The sequence below is a fragment of the Lithobates pipiens genome, unplaced genomic scaffold (assembly GCF_037356315.1).
Source record: "Lithobates pipiens isolate NorthernLeopardFrog02 unplaced genomic scaffold, aLitPip1_a1.2 Scaffold_13, whole genome shotgun sequence".
Lineage (NCBI taxonomy): Eukaryota > Metazoa > Chordata > Amphibia > Anura > Ranidae > Lithobates > Lithobates pipiens.
Window position 1 is genome coordinate 407,278,157 of NW_027507718.1, and position 19,258 is coordinate 407,297,414.

Genomic DNA, 19,258 nt, shown 5'->3' on the forward strand with positions numbered 1-19,258 from the left:
ATGAATGACAAACCCATAGAAGTGGTAAATAGGTAGACAAAAATACATATTTATGTATAAATAACAGCCAATAGATAATTTTATGACATTAAAAGTACCTTTCCATGTCTGTAAGTTGTAATCATCGGTTTTGAAGAGCACCCCATTTACCATGGTTTCACAAATGTAGACACCTGATTCGAAATTGCCAACAAAACCTTGCTTGCTGTCATAGAAGGCATTGACATTCTTTTCCATATCTTTGTTTCTAAGTGTCACTTGGCTGTTGGGATCAGTTGTCCGACAAGGAACGATAGCAGATTCATCTTCTTCCACTACAATAATGTGGTCAAACGTAGTAGATGGAACAAAGGGAACTGTGGGATCTAAATAAACAGCCTGTGTATGAGTAATATTGCCTTTATTTTTATTTTTTTATCATTTCAAAATACATACACATGTACAAATAAAAAACAAAAAAAAACAAAAAAACAAAGAGAAATAGATCTATCCCTTAACATCACATCTTGAATGCCCATATTTCTAAAGATTCATAATCAATTTTTTAAGTGAAGAGATAGAGGTACTGCACCCTTTGCTCCCCATCCCTGAGGAAAGAGAAAGAGTGAAAAAAAAAGATCCCCTACTCCCCTTCTACTTTCCTCCACTCTTAATGTAATTTTATGTATGACTCAAAGAAGAAGCTTTGCCGTTTTGGAATAATGCATTAGCGCATCCTAAACAAACACATTGATCACAATAGGGGTTAATTACGAAAGGTAAATCCACTTTGCACTGCAAGTGCACTTGGAAGTGCAGTCGCTCTAAATCTAAGGGGTAGATCAGAAATGAGGGGAAGCTCTGCTGATTTTATCATCCAATCATGTGCAAGCTAAAATGCTGTTTTTTATTTTCCTTGCATGTCCCCCTCGGATCTACAGCGACTTCACTTCCAAGTGCACTTGCAGTGCAAAGTGGATTTGCCTTTAGTAAATGACCCACAGAGTGTAATATACATTTAACCCTGTTGACTACAGGTTTACGTAACACTGTATTTTTCCATTAATTTTAAATGAATAATACAAAACAACTGAGTACTGTCCGTGATACTTTTTTGATTTCCACCCACGTCCAAATTTTCAGGACAAGCTTTCATGGTGTATCCCCTTCTTTAAAGTGATATTAAAATCTCTGGGGTTTTTTAGATAAAAATAACAAATATGTCATACTTACCTGCTCTGTGCAGTTGGCTTTGCACAAAGCAGCCTGAATCCTTTTCTTCTCGGTCCCTCTTTGGTGCTCCTGGTTCCTACCTTCTGTTGAGTGCCCCCACAGCAAGCAGCTTGCTCTGGGGATACCCGAGTGGAGCCACCGCTCCATGTATCCATTCATACACAGAGCTGTGTCCTGGCCCCGCCCCCTTTCTCTCTTCATTGGCTGACTTATTTTGATTGACAGCAGCAGGAGCCAACGGTGGCATGCTGCTGTCTCAGCCAATGAGGAGGGGAGTCCTGGGAAGCTGAGAGATTCCTGCAACATTGCTGGATCTAGATGGACCTTAGGTAATTTTTTGGGGGGCTGCTGCACACAGAAGGCTTTTTATCTTACTGCATAGAATGCAGTAAGATAAAAAAAAAAACTTCTGCCTTTACAATCACTTTAATGGCTACTAACTTTCCAAATTTAATTTCCATTGCTGTGTATGGTTGTGTGATTTGTCCTTCCCTGGGAGACCATCTTATTAAAATTTGGCTAAATCTTTGTGTATTAGTACTGCTTGGATCATGAAGAAGGGGGTACACCCCGAAAGCTTGTCCTGAAAATTGTAATGTTAGTGATTTAAAAAAGTATCCCAGACAGTAATAAATTGTTTTTGTTGCAAGTGAACTAAATACGGCTACAATCGTCTCAGAAATTACCAATACAACATTTTATAAAACAAACATCTGTAGTTGGAAGTTGGTGGTAAGTGGACAAACCTGGAACATAAATGTACTTGTCCATGCCTTCAAGCTCAAAGTCATCTGTCTGGGTTTGATTGTAATAGCAGGTATAAACTCCTGTGTGATAGGAAGACGCGTTCTTCACTTCTAGCACTGACACAAAGAGTCCGCTGTTGTTTTCTTCATGTCGGATGTCTACATTGTCATCACCATCCTCCTTAGTGGGATAATGCCAGTTCAGCTCACTCTCACCACTGCAGCGTATTGAAAAGGAATTGTGTAACTGTACTACCATTTCTTCACTTTCTGGAAAGAGCATTGGCAAGGGGCTTGTACCATAAGTATACAATGGAGCTGTAAAGCAAACACAACAATTTCCAATCAGCCTATAGTACATGCCATTTTTGTTCAAATACATCCGTCTTAATAATCAACTATGAAGAAGAAATGTTGAATTTTGTGGACAGATGTCTTCATTTCAAGTTAAGCCTAGACGTCTTTTGTTTAAGCGCCAAAATGGAAAGATTTCATGTTTCTTATAGCAACCAGTCAGGCTGCCAATTGCCAAGAAGCCAGCTGAATGCTTGGGTACTAGAGGTACTTGAGATCCATGGGTTTATTGTACTGTGACAATTCTAGAAGCATAGTGGTTCCACCAAACCCAGTACTTAATGTACACTAAATTAATGTTTGAGCCATATACAGAGGAGATTTCCATTGGTTTGCATTTTGCTGGTGAAACAGAAACCTTTCAGGAAAAAGCTAATTCTGTGATTCTGAATTGTGCACATTTTTTTGTGGAGAATCATGGAATATATAAAACTAGGAATCAGGAGTCATTAATTGTGCAAGTGAATCAGTATTTAACTAAGTAAAAGGATCAGAGCTCTGCCATTCCCTGGAAAAATGACCTTCCTGATATGAATTGACAATTAAATCATCCATCATTAATTACATTTATTTTCTGTTAAAACAATCTGCTAAATGACATAAAATAACATCACCTATTGTGTTCGATGCATTATTTATTGCTATCGACACATTGCTTTTTGGTTACTGTTAATGTCCTTTGCGATACTATAAGCACTTTAATAAATGTACCATTCATCTGAGGATTCAGTAGTTGCTAAGAGCAATAACAAAGATAGGGGCTGATGTCAAGGCTGAATTTCAGGCACACAGTAAGTGTGCACACAGAATGATTTATGATCACATTCAGTCAGTCCTGTGATGCCGGTGTCTTATCACATATGGTCCCCCATCGGATAGTGTCCGCTGTGTACTGCGCATGCGCAGTACACAGCAACACAGATTCTGAAAATTGCCGAGGATGAACGGCGCCTGCGCACTGAGTCCAGGTTCTATCCCCACTATCCAAGTGGACATAGAGTAAGAATATAAAAGAGCCGAGCGCAGCGAGGCCGAGCCCGAAGCGCGGCGAGCTAAGCTCGCCCGCGAGGGGCCCTCTAATATTCACAACCCTATGTCAGCTTGGATGGTGGGGCTACCACCTCCACTCATGGCGCAGGCGCCGTTCAGCTTCGGAGATTTTCCGAAGCTTCGTCTGCTCCGTACTGCGCATGCGCAGTACGGCGCGGACACTATATCATGGCCGGACAGTATATGCCAGAACACCGGCATTTCTGCTAAACAAGCCGGGTTGGTGAACTCAGTTGGTGAACTCACCAACTCATCATCATCAAAATCATCAGGTTGGTAAACCCACTGCAGGTAAAGTAGAACAAAATTCTCCCAATCAACATTAACTATTTTTAATACTTATATTTTCTTATTTTACATTTATTTTACATTTGATCAGTTGCTTTCTGGTTTCTGGCCTAGGCCAAAGTCATGTAATTTATCCCAGGAGTCTTCATGGGCATTTTTTCTTGCATCTGATGGAGGGGAGAAGGGGTTGTCTCAGCTAAGCACCCCCCCCCCCCCCTCTGCCTACATGACTGAGCCAAGTTAAGATGGATTCCAGGAAGTAAATGCTACATGAATCATCTGACTTTACTCAAGATAGCCATGGGGGGGGGGGGGGGGGGGGTGCAAAGTGCAGCATGCAAAATAAATCATGGAGACATGGATGGATGGGTGAGTTTGCTTTGAAAATTAAAGATGAATTAAATAGCATTTTCAGTTTGTGATGCTCAGGTACAATTTAGTTTCTCTTTCAGAAATACAGTTTCATTAATGACCCAAGCCCAATATGTTGATTGGACAATGATAGTAATACACCACACTAAAGTGATCATCTGAACCACAAAAACACATGACAAATCCATTTAACATTATTTCCTATTGGTCCCATTCATGTCTATGCAGTTTCCTGTGGTGTGTTTTTTGGAAAGGCGCAGGAACTTTTTTTACATGCAGGGCAGTGCATTTTTGGGTCTATAGACTTCAATGGAAGTGCATTAAAAACACATGTGCATGCATTTTCGGTAGGGTTTTGTGTTTAGCAATCAGTCTCCTCCTGAAAAAAAATGCATGAAGCATGAAAACGCATCAAAAGTGCAATTGAAAAATGTGCCACAAGAATGCACTAAAAAATGCATCAACTGCACCTGCACAGTCAACCTAGCCTAACAGCACTGTGGGAATCAGTACATCTCACAGTGCAGTCCTTTCCTCTTCCAGTCTGAATCTATTAGTTCAGGGGCTTACAGCATATATATATAGAAAGATATATATATATATATATATATATATATATATATATATATATATAAAGATATATATATATATATATATATATATATATATGTATATATATATATATATATATATATATATATATATATATATATATATATATAGAGAGAGAGAGAGAGAGAGAAAGAGATATATATATATATATATATATATATATATATATATATATATAGAAAGATATATATATAGAAAGATATATATATAGAAGGATATATATATATATATATATATATATATATATATATATATATATATATATATATATAGAAAGATATATATATATATATATACAGAGAGAGAAAGAGATATATATATATATATATATATATATATATATATATAGAAAGAGATAGATAGATAGATAGATAGATAGATAGATAGATAGATAGATAGATAGATAGATAGATTTCTATACTACACAAATTTTACTGCCTGATTTAAAAATATATATTTCATCTTTACATAAAGAATACATTTTGGGATTTAATTGTGGTATTTACTTTTGCCTGAAAGTATGTTTTAATCCATACTATGCAGATGCATTCATTCGACTTATACAGGTATTACAAAATGTTCATACTTACCAATAAGCAGGAAGCATCCCAAAATTAGGGATGTCCTTGGGGCACGCGCCATTTTTCCTGAAACTGCAATGATAGAAAACATAATTAGCAGATATTACACTGAAAACAGCAGGAAATAAAAGTTATTGGCTGTAGTAATACTTTCTTTATTGTCTTGCATGGCTTTTATATACATATTCTGGTGTGCAGTAAAGGTATTAAAATGTCTTAGTATATTCATCTATGGAGCTTAAATGGAATAACTGGTGAAACGCCACAAAAAGCCACTACCACAGTCACATAAATATAAAAAGCTCAAAAAGATACATATGAAAGGATAGAATGCACATGGAAGGGTACAGAAATAAATATTAATGTGACCCCCCCCCCCCCCCCCCCAGGAAATTTCCATGGAATGAAGAGTAAAAACGCAGACTTTGTGAAACAGATGTCAGAATAGCCCTCCTCTACACTGCCCTCTACTGGTCTCTAGCTCTGCTTTTTATGTGTTGCCACATGGCTGGAAGTGAGCCATTCCCAGTCTACCAGATGTCATGTAAGACGCTACCTGAAAACACTATTCATAATCTTATAGGGGGACAACACAGTTCAATCTGCTTCAGGATCTGTTCATCAGATCTACTGTATACATTGCATATCTCATGAAAGTGTAATTGTCAACTTTCATATGATTGATATGATATGTTATGTTAACCAAGAGCAGAACATTAATTCTAAAATAAAAGATCAATGGACTCTCATAGAGAAAGAAAAAATGCAATGATATCATTCAATCAAAATGTATGTTATCTATAGGTCTAAAATGCTTTCTGTCAGTATGTCAGCAGTAAGAAAGTAATGATATCACTTTTTAGGAATCACAATTACATATTCAAAAATAAATGTAACAAAGATGCACAGGAAGCCAAAATTTGTAAATCTTTTCTTGCATTCAACATGCCTTAGTGTTCTTATACATATAAAATAAACGTCCAAAATGGATTGGCTAGATATACTGTATATGCCCATTGCATCCAAGAAGCTAGATCGATATCGTATGGGTATGAAAAACTTCAAAGGATCCCAGAGCTGAGCCTGTCTGTCTTTTATCAGGGTAGCCTTTGTAATTTCTATCTTTTGTCTAAAGCAAACAAAATCCTTTATCTATAAAGTGACTGTATGCTACAAGCCTGATTAAGAAAGACCAATTTGTCTCAGAAACATAATAAAAACATGTTAATTTAGAAACACTCTTTATCAAAATGCTTTGGGTAAAGGGACATTTGAAAAGAAATACATAAAACATTCTGCACATGCAGTATAATAAAATTGAATATTCCTGTTGTATGAAAATGAATACCTTTAGTCCAATGCAGATATGATTTGGGGGTGTTTCGTCACATATGGCGACCCATCACATTTGGTTACCCACTGGACTGCGCATGCGCGACGCTGCCATATACATTCCAACACTGTGGCAATTTGTGCTTGCGCAGAATTTTGTGCCCACACCCCTGAGTCCAGGTTCAAGCCCCACCATCCAAGTGGACATAGACATTATAGAGTTAGATTATAATTAAGCCAAGCAAAGCGAGGTCATGCCCGAAGCATGGCGAGCGAAGCAAGAGCGCAAGGGGCACTATGGCAAAGTGGTCTTACAACAGTGTTGGAATGCATATGGCGGCGTCGCGCATGCACACTCCTGCGGATAGCAAAATGTGATGGGTTGCCGAATGTGACGTGACAGGGGCATAAAATGCAGATCATTCTGAGTGATCAATGTCATCCAAAAGTGATACTTCAGTTTGCATTGTTGTTGTCACACCAGGTTTCATTTGGGATTCTTATGAATTTCCAGCAACCAATACCCCCAGATTCACCTGGTTGACACAGTCATTACAAAGCATGTACCCCATTCCTCAATTCACCTTTATGTAGTCGTGTCTTCCCACTGTCCTTCATTTAGAGCAGGGGTCTCAAAACTTTATCTGACCCTTGGAGTACTATTTCTCCCAATGATATGAGACACTATTTTACCCATTGACACCTACTATGGGGCACTATTTGTTCCACTAATACCAATTTTGGTGTACTATTTCTCCCACTAATACCAATTATGGGGTACTACTCCTCCTCCTACTGACCACCAACACTACGGCCATGTTGATTCTCACTGATACTGGGTGCGGGACATTGTCTACCCCCACTGGCCACAATCCGGCCCCCCTAAAGTCTGAAGGATAGTAAACTGGCCCTTTGTTTGAAAGGTTTAGAGACCCCTGATTTAGAAACCAAATCCCTCTGTCCTTCTTTCCTCCTTATTTGTCCCTCTTTTTGGACAGATGTGCAGACCTCTATAAAAAATGCAATAATTAACTGTCACACTACACTAAAACTTTCACTCAGATCTTTTAATTATCACATTAATATTTGCACTCATCCATTTTTCATGCTCCACATAACTGGAAGCATAGCATGGGGGGTGTCTTTTGCTCACACACTTTGTGCTAATGGATGGCCCTCATTTCCATCTCATGAAGTTGGGAGATGAGTGGAGAGTACATAAGTGGGGCAGAGATATCAATTGGGTGAATGTACAAGGGCCAGAGAATCATGCCAAGCACCCCAACAGGGGGGGGGGGGGGTGGACTAATGCCATCAAGTGTAGAACTGCCTCTTTTTGTTACAGTATAACTCTTTAGATAAACACCGTTCTACAATTCTGCAACATTTTGGCACTAAATTGCTCTTTCCCAAACACACACAGTCAACTTTGGAAACAAAGGTTTGTGCCTTTTTATATCACAAATCTAACACATTAAATCAATCAGAAACCAAAAATGTTACCAACAGGAAGACCCCAAAACTATTCGATAATTATTTATTTTTGCATGTAATGGATCTTTAAGCTATATGGGCTACCTAGAGCTATGGTATTTATATATATATATATATATATATATATATATATATATATATATATATATATATATATATATATCTTTATACCCGAAATACACAAGTCAGATATGGTCCTCCAGGTTATGTAAAGTGCCCCCCAGTAAGATCACAGCTATCCTTCCAGAACATATTTCACAAAGGAACAACAATGTGATAAGTTCCTGGTATACTTTTTTTAGTGTGCCACATTAAGTACCATATTGGGTGAAGCATAACAGAGAGTTGATGTACTAAAAACAAAAAAAAGGGTTATATAAATGCAGATGCCCTTCTGTTCATATACCCAAGCTAAAAAATATAAATTTCTACACACCTTATTTGGTGTTAAGTTTAATGTCAGCCATATAATAGTGAGAAGAATTGAGAGATAGCTAGAATATTGCTGTCCATAACCATGGTCATAAAAATAAAGCTGCGTATTACCAAGACATTATCTGTGTGACTATGAAGCATTAAAGGGAAACTATAACGATCTTGAGTCAATTGTATAAATATTTAAATGTTTGTGTTTAATCTGCTATACAGTAATTACAATATATATAGTATATATAAGTAGTGAATACATGACAAAGAATTCCTGCAGCACTATGGGTTAGCTTAAGTGACAAGCACAGCAGATTCTGCTTTATTTGACACTGAAAATTCTCTAAATGCAACTTTAGGTGGAGCCTAACTCATTTGTTTGTGTAAATTTCAGCCTAAGCATTTAAGTTCTGCAAATAGTAGGATTTTCAAATAGAAATGAAAAGCTTGGAACATTTTAAAGGGAATCTAAAATTCCACCTACTAGTTTAAGTGCAAAGGGAAATAATAATATTCAGTATTTTATAGTAAAATAAAATAAAAAGTTGATCTCATCATAATAAATAAAGAAATAGTGTACATAAACACAATGGGGGAGATATACTAAAACGGGTGCACACAAAGTCCGGAGGAGCTGTATACAGCAACCAATCAGCTTCTCGGTTTTATTATCAAAGCTTAATTGAACAAGCTGAAGTTAGAAGCTGATTGGCTTCTATGCACAGCTGCACCAAATTCTGTGTGCTCCAGCTTTCTTAAATCTCTCCCTATATCTTCCAAAATCACTATCTATATAAGTGAGTTTTAATAGCGGGTCCTGTAGTTGTTTTGGTAAGATGAAATTTGATTGGTTGCTATGGTTTACTGCATTTTACCTTGTTACTTCACTATACACTACCTTCCTGAATGGCTTGTCATTCTGTGACATTTTTTTTTTTTTTTTTTAAGCAAGCAGTGAAAACTTTTACCTTACAGAATACTAGCAGATTCAGTTTTATTACAAAATGTGTTCCATGTGCCAGTGTGGAATCACACCAGAATGGAACCAATTTAGAGAAAGGGGAAAGGAAATGTATTTTTATTATTGCTGATTTTTTTATTTTTTCATAGGGCAATAAATGGAAACTAGGATAACTGAAATTCATGGAAGGCTTATTGGAAAGTGAACATTTAGTAATGCATATTGTTTGTTACCAAATCATTAAAATATTGCATAAGAAAGCACATGGGTTTGTAATTGTTCATAGATAAAACTAGAACTCTTCTATTTGGACATATGCAATAAGAAAACATTGTAACTAGAAAAAACAATGCAAATTAAAAAAGTAATTATCTCAGGAATTTCTAGAAACTTTACTGACACTGTGAGCATGACAGCAACTTCTCTGTGTTATGTTGCATTCAGATTTTACTTTTACATAGCATTTCAAGTCTTCACTGTTAATAAGATTACAAACACGCCTGCTGAGCTCACTCTGTATAATGTATGCTGAAAAGCTTTTAGGATTTTGGATAGAAAATCTAATAGGGAAAAAATGTCATGAGCAGTGAAAAAAACACACTGACAAGAGCCATCTACTGCTGAAATAAGCCACCTTTCGTTTTACATTGCTAGTGTGCAATATGTATATTTACCACTAGAGGGCAGTGGTACACTACACATACACATGGGTGGACAATCTGGATCCAGATGCTTTCAACCATCAGCAAGACCCCTTGTATCATCTCTTTATTGCATAGTCATTTCATTCATGCAGATAGGCTTAATCGTGAGTTCGTGACTATAATTTCAATTACAAACTGTTATTACAGTCTGCATGTAAATCCATGTACTGATGATCCTTTACTATATAAATTAAATAATACCAATACAGAACACTTGTGTGGCTTTTTTAATAAGCACATCACTGGGGTTGATAAAGAATGCTTATTGAAAATAATAATGATAATAATAATTATTAGAAGAGTCAGAAAAGAAGATTGTATTATTATTGTTGTTATTATTATACACAATTTATACCATGAACAGTTTATACAGTGTTTTACAATTAAAGGGATACTATCACTTCAAATAATTATGTGGTAGCATGATTGGGTATTCGAAGTGAACACACTTTCACTCATTTTACTGACATTCCCTATGCTAAGTGAACATCCTCTAGTCCTTTAGTAAAACAAAACCCAATGTGTATAGGTTTACTGTTATTCAAAATGTAGGAATACAGCAAAAACTGGTGTTACTTTGAAATGTTTTTTTTTTTTAAAGGCTGTATAGTAAAATAATGCAGATCAGGGCTCATTTTCTAAAGAAAGAGGCAACTCATTTAGTCTATGTCCACTCCAAATACTCATTCAGATCTGGTGGAGCTCACAGAGGATTCTCCGAAATATGTTTGGCTAAATGTGAGCATCAACTAGTATCCTTCTGTAAATCAGGCACATACCTATATGAACTGTTTATACACTTCCACTGTCATCAATGTGTCTACCAAACTACCTTTTCTTCCATTGTAACTTATAAGTAAAACAGACAATACAGAAGCAAATCATCAATCAAAGGTAAAACATGGGAACATCATGAAAACAGAAGTTCTCTGTACAATGGCTACATATAGATACTACAGTGTGTCTAGTTGACCCCATATAAGAACTTTAAACAGTCAGCAGGGACCAGCCAGGTTTGAAGATGAAGTAAATGGATTGAACAGAAGGTAAGAAGTTAAGATTTGCTTGAAGTCTCTCCCAGCTGACAAAACACCGGAATTTATTTTCCAGAGTCAGAAACTGGGGTCACCAAGGTTTGCCACTGGTACAGGCAGGGGGCAAAGTGACATAACAGACACCCTCTACACCAATGAGACACAGTGCCTGGGATCAGTCCTAATAAAGCCTTCATTATATTAATTTGGTTATGAATATAATAAGAGATTCCTAATAACATATAAAAGGTATAGAAAGAAGTGGACATTGTCTCAATAGATAAGGAAGCAGCCCAAGTGCAAAAGAATAATAATATGAATTATTATTATTGTTGTTATTATTATTATTACTATAATATTTTTCATTTTTAGTTAAAAAAAAACTAAAAGCTACAGTTCTTACATGAAAGATTGCAGAAGTCCTTTAAAACAGATTTGATATAATAATAATAATAATAATAATAATAATAATAATAATAATAGATTCTCCACTGTTTTACTAGCCAAACGTATCAAGATCAGCAAGAATATTATTGTTAAAGTGAAAACATAACTGTGAATAAATGGTGTAATAAATATCGGATGTTTAACCATGATGATGCAGTTCTTATGTATAAATGTAAGACAATTATATCACAAGCTAAGAAAGTTCCCCTTTAAATAAATATATATATATATATATATATATATATATATATATATATATATATATATATATATATATATATATATATATATATATATATATATATATATATATTGTAAATACATCTTCATTTTGTCATTTTGTACGCAACAAAACAAGTTTCCTTGACAGAGTAAACAATTGTTTCCTGCTAATCTGACATAAAAGGCTGATTTCCTAAATAATTATCTTAAATGTTGGCTGTTTTTTTTAGTTTTCTCCAAATATATATATGGTTTGGTGGCATTTTTTTTTAAATCAAAACTGTAGGCATCAGCTAAATAAATACATAATAAAAAAAAGTAAAAAAAATATTACTATTATACGCGAAATTATATACTCATTTCACGAAATAGGTATTTGAAATTTTTTTTTATTGTAAAGCCATCCATCCTGTTTGCAAAAGTTTCTACAAGGACATTACAATCCGATGAAAACTGCGTTTATAGATAAATCCGGTTCCAAAATTGTGCGTTCGTTGCAGTTCGGCTATTAGGATGACGGCAATGGCCACTAGAGGGCAGCAGAGACTTAAGGCAGACCCGTGGGGCTTCATAGTCCACCCAAGTCCTCTCCAGGGACCCTTTGGACTGTGGCTCCAGCCTTATCCTACACATCCGTCAGGCACCACCCAAAACAACTCTGCCTCCCTTTATCATCATGTCAAGCTGCCCACGCCAATGTTGGCTCATTTGTTTTTCTTCTTTTTTGTGTCTATATAAGTCCTACTGTATATCTGAACTGGTGCCAAAATGTCTATCTTCATTTATCTGCTGCTGAATTAGTCTTACAATTCTTCACTCAAAGTTATTTATCTCAAACAAAGTATAACAAGAGAAAAAAATACAACACAGCTGAAAACATCGTACACTATGAGACCAATGGGCTACAATAAGATTTTCACATACGCTTTCAGATTTGCATAAAAGAGGAATCTGCAGGAGAACAGCCAGAGCATCCTGAGCAAGTCCACATCCCCCATTACCAGCATAGCCAGAGTGGGAATAGCGCATTACCCCCCCCCCCCCCCCCCCCTCTCCTAGGGCACATCTGGAAGAAGGGAGGAGTAATTGTAGCCTGCCTATAATGTCTTCCATACCAGTCATCTGGCGTCTCCTTCCCTATCAGACTTTGGCAATCTCCAGAGCCAATCTTGATACCATCAATTTGTTTATACAATATTTCCATCTGCATCTACACAGTGTCCCCTACATTCTGACCTGTCCCTAGATACCAGAACACACCACTTCAATTGGAGCAGAGGTCACTGCAGGTAATATTACTAAGATATTATAAACAATCATATGCATTCAATAAATATCCGTTAATACATCAGTATCATCAACATGGTCATTACATCTTGGAAGAAGTAGATCTGGACACATGTATTGAAAGTCTTCAAAGCAACCATCTCCACAGAGGCAGCAGCTAGATGGAGAGAATCAGAAATGTTCCTCTGTATGAAAAGTGTATATCTATGTCCCTGTGCTGTCTGTACATATGAATGGTACAGGTATACCCCACTTTTAAGTACAGAATGGGGTTTATTTATTAAAGCTAGAAAATGCAAAATCAGGCTCACTTCTGTATAGAAACCAATGAGCTTCTAACCCCAGCTTGTTCAATTAAGCTTTGGCAATAAAACCTGGAAGCTCATTGGTTTCTATGCAGAAGTGAGCCTGATTTTTCCATCTTTAGTAAATAAACCCCATTGTGTACTTAAAAGTGGGGTATGCCTGTGTTCAACAAATGATTGTTACATATTTTTTTTCCTTTTTTGTTTTTGCTGCTCCATTTACCTATAAAAAAAAGCCTATGGTTAGCAAAGGAAAATGTCTGCGCAATGGGGCAGATTTACCAAAGAGAATGTTCACTGAGTTTATCAAACAAGCTGTAAATCACCCAAACATGTGCAAAGCAAAATCCTGTTTCATGAAAATCTCCTGATTGGGTAAAAGTTAACACAGCTTAACTTTATTAACTAAGCTAAATTAATAATCATAACCCTTTTAGTAGATCAAAACTATACCATTACATGTTATGCTACTATCAAAATAAAAATCTGAATCTGGTTTATAAAAAAAAAACGTATTCATCACTCAATAAATTGTTCAATCATCTGAAATACTTTTTGTTTACTTTAAATAGCCAGTCATGAAATAAGTACAAAAAAATGTGCTTTTCACATGATTGAATAACTAAAGAAAATATTTAGTAAATCAGCCTGTATAATTATAATAATCATCTCATGCATAATTAAATATTCAAATATCATAGATTGTAAGCTCTAGGGAGCAGGACCCTCTGATTCCCCTTTTATTGAATTGTATTTTAACTGTATCGTCTGCCTTAATTTTGTAAAGCACTGCACAAACTGTTGGTGCTATATAAATCCTGTATTATAATAATAATAATAATAATAATAATAATAATAATAATAATAATAATAATAATAATATCATCTATTCTCTGTTGATGCAGTTACCTCCCCAGCAACTTCTGCTTTTCCAGCTTCACATCGTTTATTTCTACCATATCTACTCCAATGTCATTCCTTGAAGATTTTATGGTCATCCCAGGTCCCTAGATGCCTTTATACCAATCCCTATGACATATATTACAATTGCACAATATCTTATGTATAAGCCTATAACTCCACCATGGTGTAATGGCTCCACCAATGTCTTAAGAACTCCCATTTGACTTTTTTCTTTAATGTAAATACATCTAAAGAGGTTGATTTACTAAAGGAGTGGAGACTGTTAACTTAGCAAAGTGAAAGTTCACTAATCTTAGTAAATAATGTGAAACAGTGAGTACTTCCGTCACCAACACACCTGCAAAAAAAAAACTGCTTTTTTTTTTAATTTCCTTTGCACTTGATTGGGTAATAAGTTATTTAATAAGCTCACATTGCTAAGTAAACAGTCATTACTCCTTTAGCAAATCAACTTCAAAGTCTGGCGATTATTCCTGCTGGTACCAAGCCATCTTCCAAGACTTGTGCCTATGACAACTTACTATACTTCCCATTCTATTTAAATATATTTAATTAACACATCAGGGGTTTATCCTGTCTCCCTAATTATCTCGTCTAAATAATTAGTGTTAATCCTATCTTCTCAATATCTCTTGCTGTCACATCTCTGATGGTGACTGCTAATCCAATCTCCCCTAATACCATGCATACACTATCACCCCATGCCCCTTCTCCTTCCAAGTTGGGCTTATTATGTGTCTTGGTGCAACAACCAATGTATAGCACAGTGCCTATCTGATCATCTCAGCTGTATGTACATAACATAACACTGTGGATGAGCTCTAGGCAGGAAAAGTAGGCTGGAGTGAAGTGAGAAGTGTGAATGGATAACAAGTCTGAGGAATGATTTCACAAACAGATGTTCTGTATCTTGCCCAAACCTTTATATAGACCTCAATGAGATCAGTCTTATCTTATCTCTTCCCAGCTCAGTTGTTATAAGCAGGATCGTTCCAGTTATGCATGGGAATGGGTTCAGGTAATGACAGCCACCAAAGTAATGACAACTGAACATCTAAAGACTTGTTTTCCAGGGAAAGTTTGGGGACAAACCTGACCTCCTTGGAGCAGCCACACAATCTATGTACTATTTATACACTCAACAAGATATAACCCTTACATATAGACAATGCTTATTTACACTGCTTTAGTCAAGCTTTCCAAAGCATTTTTTTTTCAGATCTTCTAAATCTTTTCAGGAGGAAGATACATTTGTAAACGTAAAAACAAACAAACAAACAAAAATAAAAATAAAAAACAAGCTGACCTTAAAATATTATTTTGTTTAGCAATGTAACTTGGATGATAACCTATAGAAAGGCTGTCCAAAATGTTCAACACAGAGCAGGAGAGCCAAATATCCTGGACCATGACTAGACGGTTCCTGCCAAGCTGAGCACAATAAATCTGAGCTTCATCTGGTGCTAGAACCTCACCAGAACACTAGCCCACAGTATGTGCCTTGCTGTGAACAGTCACCCTTATCATTTCCGACCGGTGATGGACTCCAGAGCCACAGAGAATGCCAACCAATGGCTCCCTATCAGAGTAGAGTGGGCTGCTAGGGTGAGAGGAGGAATGGGGGCTCTCAGGAGATTTAACAGCTCTGGAGCCCAGCAGGGGACTGGAAATGACATCTAAAGCTCTTTTCACTCCTTTGACTCCACTAACTGTTAAAAAACAATTGACATGGCAAGAGGATGCAAACAAGTGGCAGTGAAAGATGCTGAATGGCACAACTGCACATAAAGCAATACTACAAGCATTGGACATGCAGAACATTGTGGGAAAGGTGGGAGATATAGGAGATCAGGGGAGAAACACAAATTATCTTACATTATAAGAAGAGAAAATTAAAGTTAGATTACTGATGGTCAAGGGGAAGCCTAAAACTTGAAGAACTTATAGTTATGTGCTCAGGAGGTAAAACTCACTATAGCAGTCCTGGAGGAAATGTCACAAGTCAGAAGCACGGGAGAATTCATAGTGAAGAAATACTGGTCCAGTATGGCAACTTACAAAGAAAACCTATAGTAGCCTAGGAGGGATCTCTCTAAGAACTAAGGCTATAGCAGTCCAGAAGGGAAAGCCACAGAAATAAAGTTATAAGAGCAAAGTAGAGAAAGTCACAAAGTAAGGTTATAGCAGCACAGGAGGGAAAGTCCTATAGACATTTTACATAAATAAAAGTCACAAAGTGCAGCTACTAGCCAAGATAAAAGGTGAGAGTATAGTAGCCAAGGAAGGAATGGAGGTTACATATTTAGGTTATAATAGCTAAAGAGGGAAAGTCACAAAGTGAGGGTATAGTAGCTAAGGATGATAAGTTACAAAGTGGAGTTATACTGGCTAAGGAGGGAAAGTTACAATGTGAGTGTATAGTAGCCAAGGAAGAAATGAAGGTTACATAGTAAGGTTATAGTAGCCAAAGAGGGTAAGTCACAAAGTAAGGTAATAGTAGCCAAGGAAGAAAAGTTGCAATGTGAGGTTATACCAGCCAAGGAGGGAAAGTTACAAAGTGAGGTTATAGTAGCTTAGGATGGTAAGTTACAGATTCGAGATATAAGGAGGGAAAGTGAGGGTATAGTAGCCAAGGAGGGAACATCATATAGGTTATAATAACCTAGGAGGGAAAGTAACAAAGTAAGGCTATGGTAACATTGAAATAAAATCCAGGTCACTGTAGCTCAAAAGCGATAAGTATATTTACAAAGTATCAATGGCATGACACAAACGTATTACATTAGTCAAATCTTAACAAGCTTACCTTCCTTTCAAGCTCAGCACATAACCTCTATATACAACAAAACAACACCAATAACTGTTGCTACTTACCACTCTTCCGTTATATTTTCAAGGTATACCCAAGAATTCCAAATATTATTAAGTAATCCGTGTTATCTGAGTGTTTTCCGCAATATAATTTAATTGAGATCATACAATTTGAACATTGATGTCGGTGCTCTTGGATAACAATTCCCAAATCCTGAGCGAGCCCCCGAATCCAGCTCTCAATTCCAGAAATCCACGTTCCAAAACTGTGGAGGAGCCTTCCCCCTTCTCAATGTGGTTGTCATTAGCTGTGAATTGCTGGTGCCCCAGAGGAAAAATACAAGCAATCCTTAAAGAAGAACCATCCAAAGGAGCCCCAGGCGGACAAATGTAGTCCTTCCTCAGACCTTCACCAGCAGCACGAAATCATCTCCAGTAAGGCAATCCTTCTTTGTACATCCATGGTGCCAGAGACCATCATGATGGCAACAGCTTACTTGCTGTAGATCCTTAGGAGGTTCCCAGAGTAGACTTGAAGGAGAAATGTCCACCAACATCAATTCACATCCATCCCAAACAACCAGGAGCGCTCATACAAGCCCAAGAGCAGCTGCCAAACTATTCCTGGACTTTGGAAACCTGACTTCTGAGAGCTATCTGCATACCCAATGGCACTTCACAGCATAATCAGTATTATGGGTTTTACTCAGTGCCCTACCAGAAGCCACCATAAACTTTATCACTGCCTAACACAACCCAGATGCCAATTATATTGCCTCATTGGTCTAATAAGATGGAGGATGTCAACACGTCCCCAAAAAAGTTGTCTACCACTTGCAGTTATGGGTTCTGACACATTTAAGGAGCTATCATGATGTCATCAAGCAAAATTATGATTGCAGGGAATATTTATATGCAAGCAGATAAACTCTTACCTTTTCAGTATATAGTAAATAGCAATATGTAACCTATGCTGCATAAAATAAAAAGGTGGATGTGTTAGAGAGTTGGTGATCAACCTTCTTCTAGATGGAGCGGTAATAGAATGGTGCCCCGAGACTTGGAATTGATTTAGTGCGATAGCCCATCCTTCCAAAAAAACTGATCACCCTCATAGATGTCAGACCTCCTCCTCTCCTTCACAATAGGAGACAGCATCTGGAATAAAGCCCTCCCCCTAGTCTAGCTGACTTTTTCATACACAAACACTTCCAGCTATACAGCCTGGCTACAAACAAGTCTTTCACTGCTGTAATGTGGAATGAAAAGCTTTACCATAAACATTGCTGGCTGGATAGCATTACACATAAAGAACTAAACTCATTACTTGCCCTTTGTTCTATGTGGTCCTTGTCTGTCCATCCAGCCCAGAATAAAAATCATGAGATCCAGCTTTGTGAATATCATCAGGCTATCCTGGTCAATCACAGGCAGAAAAGGTTATATTACATATAATATTTCTGAATCAGGATTATAAAATATAATTTATAAACAAAGTACAGTTAGTTTTAGCAGAACTCTCAAAGTTTCCAGATTCTTTCCTTGTTTTGGTTGGCAGGGGGCGCTGTTGCTCCAAAATTAAACAGCAAGGCACTAGAGATTTGCAGTAATCATAACCATATGTTTAAATAAATACACTTCAACTTGGACAATGGGCTTTTCAACATATATTATTTGACTATATTCTGCAACAAATGCTCTTAATAAATATGTCGTTATTAATGCAGTTGGACGGGGTGTGTTAATAGTTATTAAATGTTTTAATGTTTATTACAACATCATGTTTATATTTTGTGTGTGGGTGTTTTTTTTTTTGTTTGTTTGTTTTCTTTGTTTTATTTCATTGTACTTATATTTTTTTTCATGTGTTTGTAAGGTAAAACTAAGAGCAGGGAATGTGCTGGCAGCATATATCAGTGTACATGGGGTCCTGGTTGGTTTGCACATAGCCAGCAGCAGCTCTTTGCTTACTTTTCACTAATATATCTTCAGCTGGGGTGACTGCAGAGCCATACTATTGCTTCCATATGTTTTTTCAGGAAATCATTGGAGGCTAATGTATGAGCAGATTTTACTCAGGAATGCTAACAGGATAC

The 19,258-nt window shown here is 36.7% G+C and overlaps 1 protein-coding gene across 3 annotated transcripts in view; it reads right to left on the reverse strand.

The window, feature by feature from the left end:
• Nucleotides 1–18,279, reverse strand: part of PDGFRA (platelet derived growth factor receptor alpha) — a 41,895-nt gene extending 23,616 nt beyond the window's left edge. The window contains exons 1-4 of one of the 3 annotated variants that reach the window (XM_077477478.1): nt 18,098–18,279; nt 5,225–5,287; nt 1,959–2,276; nt 99–365 (exon numbers count right to left, since the gene is read on the reverse strand). In XM_077477478.1, coding sequence (XP_077333604.1) covers nt 99–365; nt 1,959–2,276; nt 5,225–5,276 — 637 coding nt within the window. In that variant the 5' untranslated portion in view covers nt 5,277–5,287; nt 18,098–18,279. The other 2 variants (XM_077477480.1, XM_077477479.1) reach the window with 2 other exon arrangements.
• Between the last annotated feature and the right edge of the window lie 979 nt (nt 18,280–19,258).